Here is a 14988-nt window from a genome sequence, read left to right on the forward strand (position 1 = left end):
AAGTATAAATTATCCATAAGTGTCAGTTGACAACTGATGAAGTGTCACTGTGTCAGTTGGCTACATCAGAGATCTTTGAACCCCTTGAGGCAATATGCAGCCTGTGATCCTCAGACCAGGCTACTAGGCTTTGGTACATTCTTCTCCAGGAGCTCATTTTGGAGTCAGTTCTTGACACACACTTATTTAATTTATTGTGTTTTTAGTCTTTTTTTTTTTTTTTTTTTACCTTTATTTTGTTATAGCTAGTTTTTTTTTATGTATTTATCCCTGCTCTTTTATTCTGTGAAGGGTTGTGAAAAGTGCTATAAAAATACATACATAATAATAATTATTATTATTAGTAGTGAGAATTGGGAAACCCACACACTGTCAAACATAAAAAATGGTGATCCAAATTTATATGAGATATAAATACATTTTACTCCAAAGAGCAAAACGTCCTGTGCAGCAAACATTTTGGTCTGCTGACCATCCTCAGTGAATATACCTGTTGTTAAAGAACACAAACTATACAAGCTAACATGATTTCAAAACATGGTCAGGAAGAATAAGGTCATTCATAAAAAACATAGCCAAATGGTACCCTATTCCTGAGGAGGATTATGAGGAATAATATAGATATCTATCAGATATACTGTAATTTCAGTACATTGCTGAAATAAAGAAACCTTACCTGGCTGTGCCCTTGTATGTGTAGGCCTACTGCTGGTTTATTGTGGCTGTATTGGCTGCATTGAAGCTGAAATTGAAATGACATTGACAATGTGAGTCAAATGAGAATTTGTTTATATCTCATCTAAGACATTTCATTTTTTGATGTCTGGGTTTCCCAGAAAATAGAATAGAATCTGATGTTTGACTGTATATAAACCGGTTTATAGAGCTGTGAGAAGACCAGATCAATGCAACAACTACAGTAGTTAAAAAAACAGTTTTGTCTGAATCCAGCCACTGTAGTCCACACACTAAACCTATATTTTCTACAGAGGTTGTGAATATTTGACTGTTTGGTTAGTGCATCATTGATCTTGTTGTACAGTATGTTCAAATGTTTTGTTGAAATGTATACAAAAAAATCTGTTATTTCTGATTATGCTGCCGGTATCGTGTCTGTGATCATAATGAGCAGGGGATTTGAGCAGTTCACAGCTGATTAGAAGGTTGTAAAGTAAGCTGTTTTTTTAGGCAAACTTGAGCATTGGGTAAAGAGTAAATAACTATTGCATTAATTCTTGTCAAGTTGTCCCTGAATTAAACACTTAAAGACAACTTGCGCCAGTGAAACTATAGCTGCACCTGCACCCTGAGGTGAAATGTCACCATGCTTGTGTGTCAGAGGTAGAAGCAAACACAATACTAATTACATTGGTAGAGGTGAATGAAGTGAAACTGAAACTAAGGAGTGGCTTTTGGTCCACTCTACCCAGCCATTCATTTTGAACAAATCACTTATCGTTTGACTTATTTTCTAAGATATGTTTTTATTTAAGCATTTTTTTAAAAATTAATAGAACAAATAAACATTGAATTATTTATTTCTCATTTTTATTCAATAACGATTGTATTTGTGTGAATGACAATTTAGGCTACAAAATGATTGTCTGATTTTGTTTTCTTGTCTCAAATTGTCAGGGTCATGATTTAGATTTCAAATTATGTGTGGTGTTCAGATAAGTGCAATTTAAAAAGGCATTTTGTAATGGATTGAAAGGAGCAATGAATGCTTCTTTCAATATCTGCTGTAACATTTTTACATGCTTTTATTAAAATATTAACAGAACCTAAACTGTGTTTTTATTTACCAAACTTTTGTAGCGTGATAGCTATGTCATCAAAGCACAATAAAATAGAACATCCTGAGCCAGCTCCAGCATATGAAAGAGACTTCAAGGGCATACATACTGTCTGCCCCCTCTGGCCACAGTGATGGAAAAAGTACTCACATCTTTTACTTAAGTAAAAGTATCAATACTGCAATGTAGAAATACTCTGTTACAAGTAAAGGTCCTGTATTCGATTCAATTTACTTGACTAAAAGTACAAAATAATTGACATCAAATTATCTTAAAGTACCAAAAGTAGTAAGTACTCATTATGCAGAATGACCTATTTCACAAGTTTTCAAATGTGTACAAATCTTGTTTTGAAAATAGTAGATCTACAAGCTCACAATGCGCACGCATTGAGAGCTCATATTTTATAATATTTTGCAAATCTTTAAATGTTTTTTTAAAAGGCGAACATTTTTTACACAAATCTTAGCTTCTGGGGGTCCCTGGCACAACACTTAATTTTTCAGGTGGGGGTCCACGGCCACATACATATCAATTTGGGGGTCCTTGGAATGAAAAAGTTGAAAAAGAACCACTGAGTGATCCATACAGCCAACTCTACTCTTATTGTCTTATTTCCGCGAACCGGAAGTTACGTACACGCATATACTGCTTGACGAGTGTTAACTTCACACACATCCTGCATATCGCTCACAACAAGGTTGGTCTGACAGTCTAACTACTACAGCATGGTTATGTTACACCGAATTATGTTCTCTTAAACGTTTACCGTGTCCGAACAAATCAACATGAAGTACAGCTCTCCTCTCCATAATGTAATATGTTTACATTGTGTGACATTAACGCAGACTAGAGGTAGAGGTGCACAAGGATCTGACTGCCTGCTGTACTTTACGTTATGTAACAACGCTGTTACATACATGAACATATGAGTGTTGAAATGTTGCATGTATTTTCAAACATTTTCAGAAATAGCGTTGTGAGCTTGTTGATTGGCTATTTCCACTATTAATGTTTAAAGTTGTCAAATATGTCAGTCGTTTCTTTGTATATTCTAAGTTATTTGTCATATCTGCCCTGTGCAACTTAAAAGGCTGAAAGGCAAACAGAAATGTTTGGGGTTTTTTTTACGACAATGACACAATCAAATCATAAAAATATGAGTCAACCACCACTGCTGATTGAAGACAGCCTAACTTGTCAGGCAGTTATGCATTATTTGTCGACTTTCATAATAGCATTAATGATGAAGTGATACTGGGGTAATATTTAAGTTCAGTTTTACTTTGCTTTATGCAACACAAAAGTTCAGCAATAATAAATTATATGGAAATATAAGTCTCCACGTTTTGGGACAGAATCATCTACAGTGGTTCTTAACATTCTCATGTCAAGGTGAAGGTCATGGACCCTAAGCAATTCACCGCTGGACATCCATTTGAAAAGGTTTTGTGCCAGGGATCCAGGACCCCCATAAAAGATAAATGTGTTCAAAATATCTCCACATTTTTATGAGATTTTTCTAACATTTAAAAAAAAATAGCAGATCTGTTGTGTGAGCTTGTAGATGTGTCTGTTTTTGAATAGGCAAACTACAGTATGAAATAGAGAGTGGTTAAACTTGATGCTATTAACTCATTTTGCCATAGCGGACCCCTGGGGGTCCCTGGACCCCACTTTGAAAACCACTTATCCTTTATTGATTTGCCTATTGCTTCCCTTCCTTTTCCTGTCATCGCAGCTACAATGACTAGTGGCCAGCTTAGTGCAGTGGAGGAGATGCAGGAGAAGTTCCTGGATGCGGCAGCCAGAGGGAATCTGTCCCTGCTGTCCACCTTTCTGTCCCACTCCCCCTCCCAGCTGAGCTGCTCCGGACACAACGGCTGGACCGCCCTGATGCTGGCTGCACGTAACGGACACTATGACGTGGTGGAAACACTCCTGTCACATGGGTATGACATATATTTGTTTCTATTATTTGCTATAGCACCTCTTTAGCACTTTAACCAAAAAACCTAACCAAAACATAATCACTTACACTGCCTTTAACCCATTAAGACCTGAGGCCGATTCTGCAAATGCCTTCTAAATCAGTTGTTCTCACACATCAAACTCAAAAATGTTAAAAAATAGCAGATGTACAAGCTTGCAGCCGGGCTGTGAGCTTGTATATCTGCTATTTTTGAATAGCCAACACTAAAATCTAAAATTACACAGATAGGGCTGTCACGATAACAAATTTAAGTTGACGATTAATTGCCACACAAATAATTGCGATTAGCGATTTAATTGTGTTTTTGGCATTGAACATATGAATACAATTTTAATTACTGTTTTGTTAAAGGCTTCATAATCACAAATTGCACAGGGCAAATGACTGACACATTTACTGTAAGAATTGTATACTTAATTTTTTTTGGGCTATTTTTGGAAAATGTTTGAAAATGTATGATAACTTTTCAACATAGCAAATATAATAAATAAAATAATTGCGATTATCTCAAATAATTGCGATTAGGCGATTATGTAATAATTGTGACAGGCCTAGACACAGATGCTTTCATGGTTTTACTGGGTTAAGAGCTTTTGCATAGATGTCCAAATAAACTAAACCCTAACCTCAACCCTGAGCCTGTTCCTGTCCCGTCCTATGTGTTTGAAGCTGTGATAAATTGTCAGTGAACCACTCATCTCAGACGGCCTATGACATCGCCAAGTTCTGGGGCCACAGACACATATCCGACCTGTTGGCCGGGACGCCTGACCAGCCGCAGCACATCCTGGAGACTGCTGACCTTTACCAACAGGACAACTACTTCAACAGAGAGCCTCTGGACAGGCAGGGCGAGAGGAGGTCAGACACGGCCTGGTTGGAGACCAAACAGAAAAGCCCAGACTCAGTCTACCTGCTTTTCTCCAACCTCAGCCCCATGTTAAGCTCCCAGGAAGACGGCCCAGCGGTAAGGCTAATTAACCATTAGACCTATGAGAAGGGATACAGCATAGGTGGGCACTAGGGACATCTGGGCACCTCGATGTAAAATTGGCTATTTTGTCCAAACATTTTATAAATAAATTATTTGAAAAATGTTCTTAAGTAATGTAAAGAAAAAAAGGCATGGGTTTCCGAGGCTAATAAAAAAGTATACATGATGTGAACATGCACGGTACATCATTATCAGACATTTTATCCTTCAACCTCTTGTTTATGCACCAAAATGACTGGATATACAGGTTTTGTCGCAATTTGTAGCAATTGTAGAAATATTAGACCATAATTTTCGAATGTTTAAGCATGTTCTAATCATGTATACTTTAAAATAGCCAATTGTGATGATTACTGGAATGTTTCGGTGGGTGGTTGGTGATTGAGTGTTTGGTTTGTTGATTCGTTTCTTGGTTGATAGATTAATTGAAATGATAGATTTGACCTTCATATAAATGTTACCTAACAACCAAATCACCTCTTGTTGCTGATGGGTGATATTGGATGATGTAGAGAATAAACAGAATGAACCTGCTTCTGACTCTGATAGACACACACCAAAGTTTGCCGGCTTGGGTACGAAGTGGTCAAAGAGCTACTCCACAAACCAGACTCTGTGATGATCTTCCTCGGGGTGGAGCAGAGGAACACGCCCTTGTCTTCCTCAACCTCCTCCCCTCAGACTGAAGACAGTATCAGGGAGCCTCCTGCCTGGTTTGCCATCAACACGGACACAGAACCGTCTGAGCTCCTTAAACTAAGCAGAGAAGCAAACAGCGTTTTCCCTCAGAGACCCCACAGAGACCTGCTGACGCTCAGTGAAGATGAGGCTGGTGAGCAAGCATTGAGCGTTCTGCACTTGTTTAATATTTTCCTTCTTTGTTGACTTTGCTCACTTTGTGTTTGCTTATCAATTTGTCATATTTAAAATGTCTTGAATGACTAAAAAGATGACAATACACATTTTTCTCTACGTCACACTCGCATCCATTCATCAAACCGAGTCTGACATTTTTGTCCAGTATTTTGGGTCTTGTCTAAGTATATGCTGTTCATATTATGCATTATTGTAATTAATTACATTGAAATAATTTGTGATTAAACTAAGGTACAGCTTCATGAAATTACCTTGTCCTTTCTATCGGTCTTGTTACTTAAAGATGCTAAGCTTTTTATTTAAACAGATGCTACCTTTGATGTCTACCTGCTATGCTAGTGACATGTGTTTTCTTAGTACTCTGTTTACTTGGCTGCTTAACCTGTTGTTAGTTGTCATGAGATCATGCAACTTACTCAGATGTTACACTTTGTACAGTAAGTCACTGTAGATAAAGAACATCTGCTAAAATTCCTATAATTGTTAATTTGTCTGTCAAACTGAGAAACTAATTAACTCTTTTCTTCTTCATGTCTATAATATCAAACACAATACCTTCTCCATCCATCCATCCATCAGGTATCATAGCCCAGGCGAGGGCAGTGTTGGCCTGGCACAGCCGCTACAGTTTCTGTCCCACCTGTGGTAGTGGTACTAAGGTGGAGGATGGAGGGTACAAGAGGACCTGCCTTAATCCTGACTGTAGAAGCCTGCAAGGTGTACACAATACCTGCTACCCACGCGTTGGTAAGTCCACTGGTTCACTAGTCATGGTCTTCAGTTCCTCTCAATAGTAGCCTCAACATGGCTGGCTGAGACCTCTGCATCCAGAGCCACATTTATCCTTTAGCCAGTGCTTTCCTCCTGTGCTTTGCCTTACTGCTTGTCTGCCTACCGTCAGCCTATTATATATTTAACATTTATAATTATATTTTAATGAATACATTTGTATTATTTATTTTACAAAAGAACACAGCCCAGGCTCTTTATTATGTATTATATACATATAATGTATGAATCATGAAAAAGTAGACGTTGTTAATCCAAGTGTACTGACTGATGAAGCCCAAACCGTCCCCACAACTCCTGCTACCTGTGTGTTGGTATATTAGATTATGTCTAATGCAGGTCAGGTCATACTCTGCTCATGTGATTCCAGACCCAGTAGTCATAATGTTGGTGATTCATCCTGATGGAAACCAGTGTCTGCTCGGCAGGAAGAAAGTCTTCCCTGTTGGCATGTTCTCCTGCCTGGCTGGATTCATAGAGCCTGGTAATACACATACAATACTGCATCTCTAGATACACACACGCACACGCAAACACACACACACACACACACACACACACACACACACACACACACACACACACACACACACACACACACACACACACACACACACACACACACACACACACACACACACACACACACACACACACACACATTGTAAAAGATAAAAGAGCCACTGTTATAACACGAGTTAGAACCCCAGTGCATTGTACAGCATAGTATAATGACAATAACCAAGTACCCACTGTTCCGTGAGGTTTTGGTTAACATTGGTGAACATTTTTGGTTAAATTTGTGGGTGAATCTTGCTCTTAATCATTGACATCCGTGTTATAAGATTAGTAATACACTCAAGGCCGTGAAATATAGGCTAATATCATACTTATTATACATTGGCTACGGACATTTAAGGCACTCAACAGCCACTTATATGTGATGTGCAGGACACAGAGCCTATAGTTGTACAGTAGATAATGTAGAAGAGCACCATGAAATATCAGCAACACATCCATGCAGCACCAACTGCTGAAGCCATTTTTATTCCAAAGATTTCAAACTGAACTAAAGGGATAAAAAGTAAAGTGAAGTGAACTCTCCATCTCTCCCTGTCTTCTTCCAGGTGAGACTATAGAGGCTGCAGTTAGGAGGGAGGTAGAGGAGGAGAGTGGCGTGAAGGTGGGACCGGTTCAGTATGTCTCCTGCCAGCCATGGCCCATGCCCTCCAACCTCATGATTGGCTGTATGGCCGTCGCCCTGTCGACCGACATCAAGGTGGACGAGAAGGAGATCGAGGAGGCACGTTGGTTTACAAGGCAGCAGGTTAGTACAGAACTGTGAAGAACATGGGGTAGGAGCATGGGATTTTATGTTGCTTTCGAATAGCCTCGATTTGACCTTACGCAGCTAATGCAGCCTTAAGAAGCTTAAAAACTTTCCCAAGGCTTATAGACCCCTACTTCCCCTGGCCTCACTCAGAGGAAAACACACATTTTAAACATTTGCAAGGTATTTTTGCTTTATTGGCCAGTACAGTGGGCGCAAAAAATGAAAGGCTCAGAACACATGGCTAGCTTTTGTGCAACAAGTGTTACAAATATGTTTTATATGTTTTTTCATTTTGTATTATCTGAATGTATTATGCAACCATACTTTTTTGATTTTAGTACAATACTTGAAGCAACAATCTGGGACTTGCTTTAATGAATAAATTGTGATTTTAACCTATCTGCATGGTACAAAGTATTAATTCAATTGTAACTAGCACACCTGCAGTGTTTGCTACTCTTCCGTTGAGAAATCTCAACCTGGTGTCAGGTGCCGCTTCAGTCTGTAGGAGTACGTAAAGTAAACCAAAATGTTTGGATATTGTTGCAAATACCTTCTCCATCAGAAGAGGGAGACAATGGACATAAAACCTTCCAGATTGTAGCTTTAAGTGGAATTGTTTAGGTGGGATTGGCACTGATGATGAATAAGTGACAGCTTACAGTTTAACAGTACACATTCCCACAATATGGTATTGAGTCAGGAACGTATGCAGTGCAGAAAGAATGCACAAGGACTAAATAGAGAGAACATTGCTAATATTTTACCTCAATTTAACTGATGACCAATCTGTGAACTGAACATGTTTTACTATCTGACAGGTGATTGATTCGGTGTACAAAGGGTCCAGCCCAGTCTTCACCATGCCTCCCAGACAGGCCATTGCCCACCAACTGGTCAAACAGTGGGTTGGCATGACCTCCAACCTCTAATCACCCCACTAACACATTCAGAGGGAAGATTAGGGTGTGCCCCACATCTTTGATCACATCCAAGATAAGTCAAAAATGCACAATCAATGAGGCAAAGTGAGGGGGGAAGTTGCACGTTGAGATTTATTTGGATGCTATAATCAAAGTTTTTGCCTTATTTGTGGAATGCGCTGTGGTGTTGAGTATTATTACATTTAGGGCTGTCACAATCTGCACCAAACCTGACACAAACACTGGTCAGGGGTCTGCCATGATAATAGTCACACCAGGGGCCACGTCAGGGGTCCCCGGCGGCCTCAGGCACACCATTGCTCCAATCCTCACCAGACATGGCACAAATGCTTTTCAGGGGTCTGCCAAAAAAACTAAATTGCACACATATGGGGCATTTAAAGCAGTGTCTCAAATGGCCATAACTTGGTGACCATTGCTCTGATCGGCGCAATATAGGACTGGATTTGAAGGCGCGTAGTGTAGCGGCCTGAAGATCTAGTGACTTAAAATACAAAGAAAGGACTGACATATAGAAATAGCCGATTTACACATTTACAAGCTCACTAAGCGTCGCATCGCTGTGAGCTTGTTGATCTTGAAAATGTTCAACCTGGAAACGATTATGACGATTTTGACGATTATGCCAAATAAATGCGATTGGGCGATTATACAATAATTGTGACAGGCCTAATTATATTCTCAACTTCACAGTCCCCCAAGACATAGACCAACTGATCGTGGTGAGGAAGAAAATGTCAGGGGATTTGACCACATTAAGGGGATTTTGACCGCAATAAGCAGTAACTACCTCTGAGTTGTTCCTTAATCACACCAATTATATTAGGCGCTAGAAAAGGAAAGTGTCTATTAGTATGTACAAGTAGTATTATGTGCATATGTTTTTGTTGATGTGAGCTGGCCTTTACTGCAACCGTCAGCCCTGTGCTCGTGGAGTCTAACTTTAGGTGAAAGTAGCCTTTTAAAACACAAACACCTCAGTATAGACATTTTAATCCGTGAATAATTGACACTGCCTCGTCACATTTGTGCCTCTCTTTGTTCTGTATACACAAAGCATAACGAGAACTGATTTGTGACTAGCTACTGTAATTAAGCCAATTTAACAGCAGTGTGAGTGTTTTTACTGTTTTACTTATTTCTATGCACTGAAATAAATAACCCATGTGAATTATTAATGGTACATAGTACAGAGATGTTTTAAAGACAGCTTATTTATTTAATTAATTAAGATAATGGCATTCATCCTGCTTTATGTTAGCATGTAAACATTAATATCAGCTACTGTATCAGCTACACACGTCAATTAAAATCTTGGTCTCCCATGTGGGAAAGGAGTTCTATCCTGAGCACTGTGTATGTTTGTGTCCGGCCAGGCTGAAGGCGTGGCCAAGACTATGTTTTCGCCCCTGTTCGTCCGTCCATCTATCCGTGTGTGCGTGTGTGTGTGTGTGTGTGTGTGTGTGTGTGTGTGTGTGTGTGTGTGTGTGTGTGTGTGTGTGTGTGTGTGTGTGTGTGTGTGTGTTCCTCCGTCCGTCCGTCCGTCCGTCCGTCCGTGCATTCTTTTCATCTGGGTCTACCATTTATTTTTACCAATTTAAATGCTGGAGACTAAGGGGCATTTATTTTGTGCTGTTATGTAATTGATTCCCCGAGTTTGTTGATTGTTTGATTTGATTGATTGAAGAAAATGGGTAATTTAACCATGTTCTAATCAGTATCCCTCAGTGATGTTTTGAGGCATGATATGTTTTTATTTTCATCATTTCACTAGGCTGTATTTAATACAAGAATAAGTATGCTGACAATGAGAGCAACATTTTTTCGTCAAGAAATGTAATCGGGCTACTACATCGTGTTGACCCCAGTTCACCTCCTGCTACAGAATGGCTCCTTTTCACAGCAGACATTTTGACAGTTTAATGCAGCTGAAGAAAATACAATTAATTGTGGGTGTTCATTTAGGTTTTTCTGTGTGCCAATTAACTGTACAGTAGCTGTCCATGCTGGCACACAGTTACACTTACAGTAAATGAAACAATCCCACAATTAATGGCATTACCTTCCCTTCAAAATGTCCTATTCGGGGGCCTATTGAGAAGGTGAAAATAGGGGCTCCCTATGTGTAGATAATTAACATCACTGCTTTAGATGGCACAGACTACAGTGAACTGCGAACATAGTTACATAGCTTGCTCATGACGCATTACAGTTAAGTACCGGGTTCGTCTGACGAAAGGTACAATAGATGAAAATCCTCCTGCCTGCTTGTGTCTCCTTAGTAACCGTTTCCTGGGGAACAAGACTGTTGACTCCACAGCTCTCACTATGAGGATACAGAGCAAGGCTGCTGTTTTAATTGTCTTCACTGGCCGTTTGCCTAGCAAGTGACTGTGCATGAGATAATCTGTCTCACAGGGTGTCTGAGAGGACTGTGTTTGTTTACTCGTCACCTCCACAATCGTTTGTTGGGGAAAATGACAGTTTAAGATTATATTCTGCCTCCCACAGCATCTAACAACAACCACAGAGGCTCGAGTCACTCATGATTGCCTCGTGAAAATGTGATGACTTTAGACCATAGTCAGACACATACCGCAGATTAGGCATATGTGCCTGTTTTTCAACTTCCTCTCTCTCAGGAAAATGTCTGTTTACTACATGATCAGCTTGCCAAAGCATCATTGAAAGATTTGCCAGTTGCTCCTCATACATACGATTGGATCTTATAATATAGGACAATGGCAGTTCAATGCATAGACAGAATGACATGGTACAACAGACACATCCACATGCTCTGTGGTTCCCTGTGTGTGTCTCAGTGGGAGAGCTTGGCTGGGACACAGTGGAGGTCTGTGTGTTCATGGTTATTGTCCTCCGTGCTGCATTGTGTATCAACAACGCTGACCTCAATGTGGTCTTTCTCTCCACATCACATCCACAACACATCTGTCACCTGGAAGTCTTCTAGTCTCAGGAACCTCCTCTCTCCACGTTTTTTTTTTGACAAATATTTTTATTATTTTCACAGTTTTTACATGAAAGCAGGTAAACAATTTGCATTTTTTAATTTTCTCCCTTTTCCCATCCCTCCCCCCTTATTGTTATTGTTGTCACATTTTTCCTTATTTTAAAAAATAAAGACAAAAAAATTCTGTATCAAAAGCATTGGAACAAAGTAAAGTACCGGACACAAAAAACAAAACCTCTCTCCACGTTTTTGTTGCACAAAATATTGTTTTGCCGTTGTTGAAGGGTTTCCCAACTTTGGTAAAAGAAAGAAAAGTAACATTAAACATTACTCAAAATCTGTGTGGTATTTTGTGGTGAGAATGTCCCAGACATTTCTTGCCAAGACATTAAAGCGATAGTTCATCCCCAAAATGACTTTTCTTCTATCGATTAGTCACCCCATGGAGACTTCCTAAACCTAAGCCAATAATTTGATGACCGGCAGCGGTTCCGGTAGGAGACAAAGAGTCTCCTTTGTGTCTCCTACCGGAACCGCTGCCTACCGGTCCCCTGGTCATCAAATTATTGGCTTAGGAATGCGACAAAAACAAAAAAAATATCCATGAATTCAAGTCTCCATGGGGTGACTAATCGATAGAAAAAAAAATATTTTTTTGGGTGAACTATCTCTTTAACAGGAGTCAGGACAATGGTAAAACTACTGTAATAATGTCCTAATGACTCTGTTACAGTATGTTGTCCTTGTATGGTGTGTTTTTTACAGCATGGCTCTGTAGGAGGCTAGCTTATCTATAAGAGGGTGTGTCCGTCTGTGTGTACATGTGGATTTGTTTGACTGCGACACGTTGTGAGCCTGTCAATCGGCTATTTTCAGCCAAAGCTTTCCCCACAATAACATAAAACAGAAAAGACACTAAGTCACCCATATGGGGTTTAAGTGGTTATTCCCATAATAGGACCGATCAGCACCCCATTTCCAGTACACTGCACACTGCAAGTAGGCCAATTAAAGCTGTGTAAACCTGCGTGTGTGGTGGATGGAGGAGGAGGTAGGCTGTGGTCTGTGGTTAGGAGGAAATGACCCTATGCCTGCAAGTCGCTATTAATGCTTTGCATGAAAAGTCCCATGCTTTGTTATTGTACTCATTTTTATTTGTGCTCTCTCCTCAATGTTGACATTGTTTCAAACAAATGCCATCTATTCAGACAAATCGCTTGAATTATAACATTTCATAGTGGTGGACAGTAGGCCTACTACAACCACCTACAACTTTAATGACCATCAGCACTGAAGAATAGTTTTGCTACTGTAGGCTATCTGTGTTTAGGCTACAAGGTCAGGACAGCTGTCCAAAGGAAACTGGTCAGTAGAAATGGGCCGCAGCAAACACTAGATGGCAGGCTTAACCCTCCTAGTGTGATTGGGGCAACCCAATTAAATGTTGGACACTGTTGATGTGTGTGTTGTGTTACACCAGTGTCCCTGTTCTGGGCTGAACATTTGGCAAAAATAGCAGATGTGAACTTGTAGATCAGCTATTTTCAGCGAAAAGATTTCGTGTAGGAAAAAGCATTGGCCCCGACCTCTCAGGTACTCCGATCAACAAAGTATTATAAGGTATTGGTTAATATAATAATTTAATGGCCCAACACAGTAAATTCTCCAGTTGAATTAACACAGGGGGATTCAATGTGTGCTGTCAATTTGACAGCACACATAAAGGGTTTAGCAGTTTCATCATAATGGATATTTCAGAATATGCCTGTGGGGTATCATAAGGTTCAACTTTCTTGATCTTCTTGATTGGGAAATGATGATGATTGTTACAGACCAGTTGTCAATTACAGGATATATAGATAAAATACAGTAACAACAGAAGCAAAATGCAAAGAAAAAACGAAAAACTACCAAACAGACAAAAGTCTAAAACTTTAGATGGGCATGCAATGGGTAGCCTGGCATGGCCAGACTAATATCACAGCGTAGATATTAGTCTGGAATCTATGTGTGGAACATGCATTTTCAAGGGGCGGATAAAAAAAAAGCCTCTGGTGATAAACCCGCCCTGGGCCGTGATTGGTGCCCCACAACTTTGGGGGCAGCGTAATCCAATCACAACCGAGCGGGGCCAGACTAATCTGCCGAGGGCTTGTTTTTTTTTTTTGCTCTGACAGATTCGTCTGGTTTCCAGGCTATGCAAATTAGGCACAAACCAATCAGGACCCTTCTGGCTGTGAAATTGGCAGTGATTCTTCTGTGAAGTTTAGACTTTATCGTCCACATACTGTAAGTATACCCATAATAATGCTATCCTATAACACCAAAAGCAGTCACTACATGAGTGGGAAAACTTGATAAAATGTCCTTTACATTCATCATTCATAGGTATGATGAGATTCTCAAACCTAAAGCCTATCAGGACCTTTAAAACACTCATAACTCAGTTAGCACTGGTTGCCTTCACACTGTATGATGACATTGCAATCCTTGAGTGATGTCATCGCATTCTCCCTGGCTCTCACACAAAGCTCCAGAAAGCTGTCGATTTAAGCACAACATCTGGGCAGATAAATCCTCTCTGGCCATAAGCACGACCCATAGGGGGGAAGGGGAATTAAATCTGAAAGATTTTCTGCGCATTTTGGGTGTCGCTAATGCAGCCGGAAGTTCGACTGAATGCATTGTAGTCAATGAGAGCCAGGTGGACCAGCGTACTATGAACAAACACCATTTCTGAGCGATTGCAACATTTTCTACTGTGTTGCTTTTCGGTATGCACTGTAAAGAGCACAAAGTACGTTTGTGACTGTGCAGTAAGTTTGGGCTTTTATCGCAAGACAACCAAATCTTGCGATACTGCCAAGCCAGAAACGATACCTGGCACTGTTCAGATGCCCCAATAAAATGACATAGTGTGCACATCGAAAAACAAGATCAGTAAACAACATGTGATATGTCTTATTTTATATTTCTGAACCGATTAGGACAAAGGTTTCAATCATTCAGAAATAGTGTGTTTCCATAAGCTGGTCCAGCTGTCGCTCATTGACTGCAATGCATCCCATCGAACTTCCATTTCTCAAGCACCTAAATGTCTACACAGCGTAGACTTGCAGAACCAACTTTCAAACTTCCCAAGTTCAGCCTCACTTCTCAAACTCCCATGTTTTAATGTGTCACAAGAGACTTAATACATTTTCAAGTTTCAGTTAGGCTGTCAAATTCAGAGGTCTTGTCAGATCTGATGAAAGAGTAGAGTTGATGTTAATGTTTCTTTTTCTGAACAGCC

General features: G+C 39.9%; 1 protein-coding gene across 2 annotated transcripts; it reads left to right on the forward strand.

Moving 5' to 3' along the window:
* Positions 1-2450: 2450 nt before the first annotated feature.
* Positions 2451-10027, forward strand: nudt12 (nudix (nucleoside diphosphate linked moiety X)-type motif 12). 2 transcript variants are annotated; one of them, XM_084054177.1, is made up of 8 exons: positions 2451-2496; positions 3538-3748; positions 4459-4756; positions 5333-5615; positions 6239-6406; positions 6819-6932; positions 7576-7775; positions 8603-10027. In XM_084054177.1, exons 2-8 carry the CDS (start codon positions 3543-3545, stop codon positions 8711-8713), a joined length of 1380 nt encoding a protein of 459 aa, XP_083910303.1. In that variant the 5' UTR covers positions 2451-2496; positions 3538-3542; the 3' UTR covers positions 8714-10027. The 2 variants fall into 2 exon arrangements, with proteins under 2 accessions (XP_083910303.1, XP_083910302.1); XM_084054176.1 differs by lacking the exon at positions 2451-2496 and adding an exon at positions 2524-2651.
* Positions 10028-14988: the final 4961 nt, after the last annotated feature.

The sequence above is a fragment of the Gymnoscopelus microlampas genome (assembly GCF_963454915.1).
Source record: "Gymnoscopelus microlampas genome assembly, chromosome: 4".
Lineage (NCBI taxonomy): Eukaryota > Metazoa > Chordata > Actinopteri > Myctophiformes > Myctophidae > Gymnoscopelus > Gymnoscopelus microlampas.

Bases quoted from the DNA above. Each gene is read 5' to 3' on its own strand.
- nudt12 (XM_084054176.1), top strand. From the start codon at position 2,585: ATGAAGTACAGCTCTCCTCTCCATAATGTAATATGTTTACATTGTGTG. The intron at 2,652-3,537 runs GTAGAGGTGCAC...CTGTCATCGCAG, and splicing joins GACATTAACGCAGACTAGAG to CTACAATGACTAGTGGCCAG. The intron at 6,933-7,575 runs GTAATACACATA...GTCTTCTTCCAG, and splicing joins GGCTGGATTCATAGAGCCTG to GTGAGACTATAGAGGCTGCA.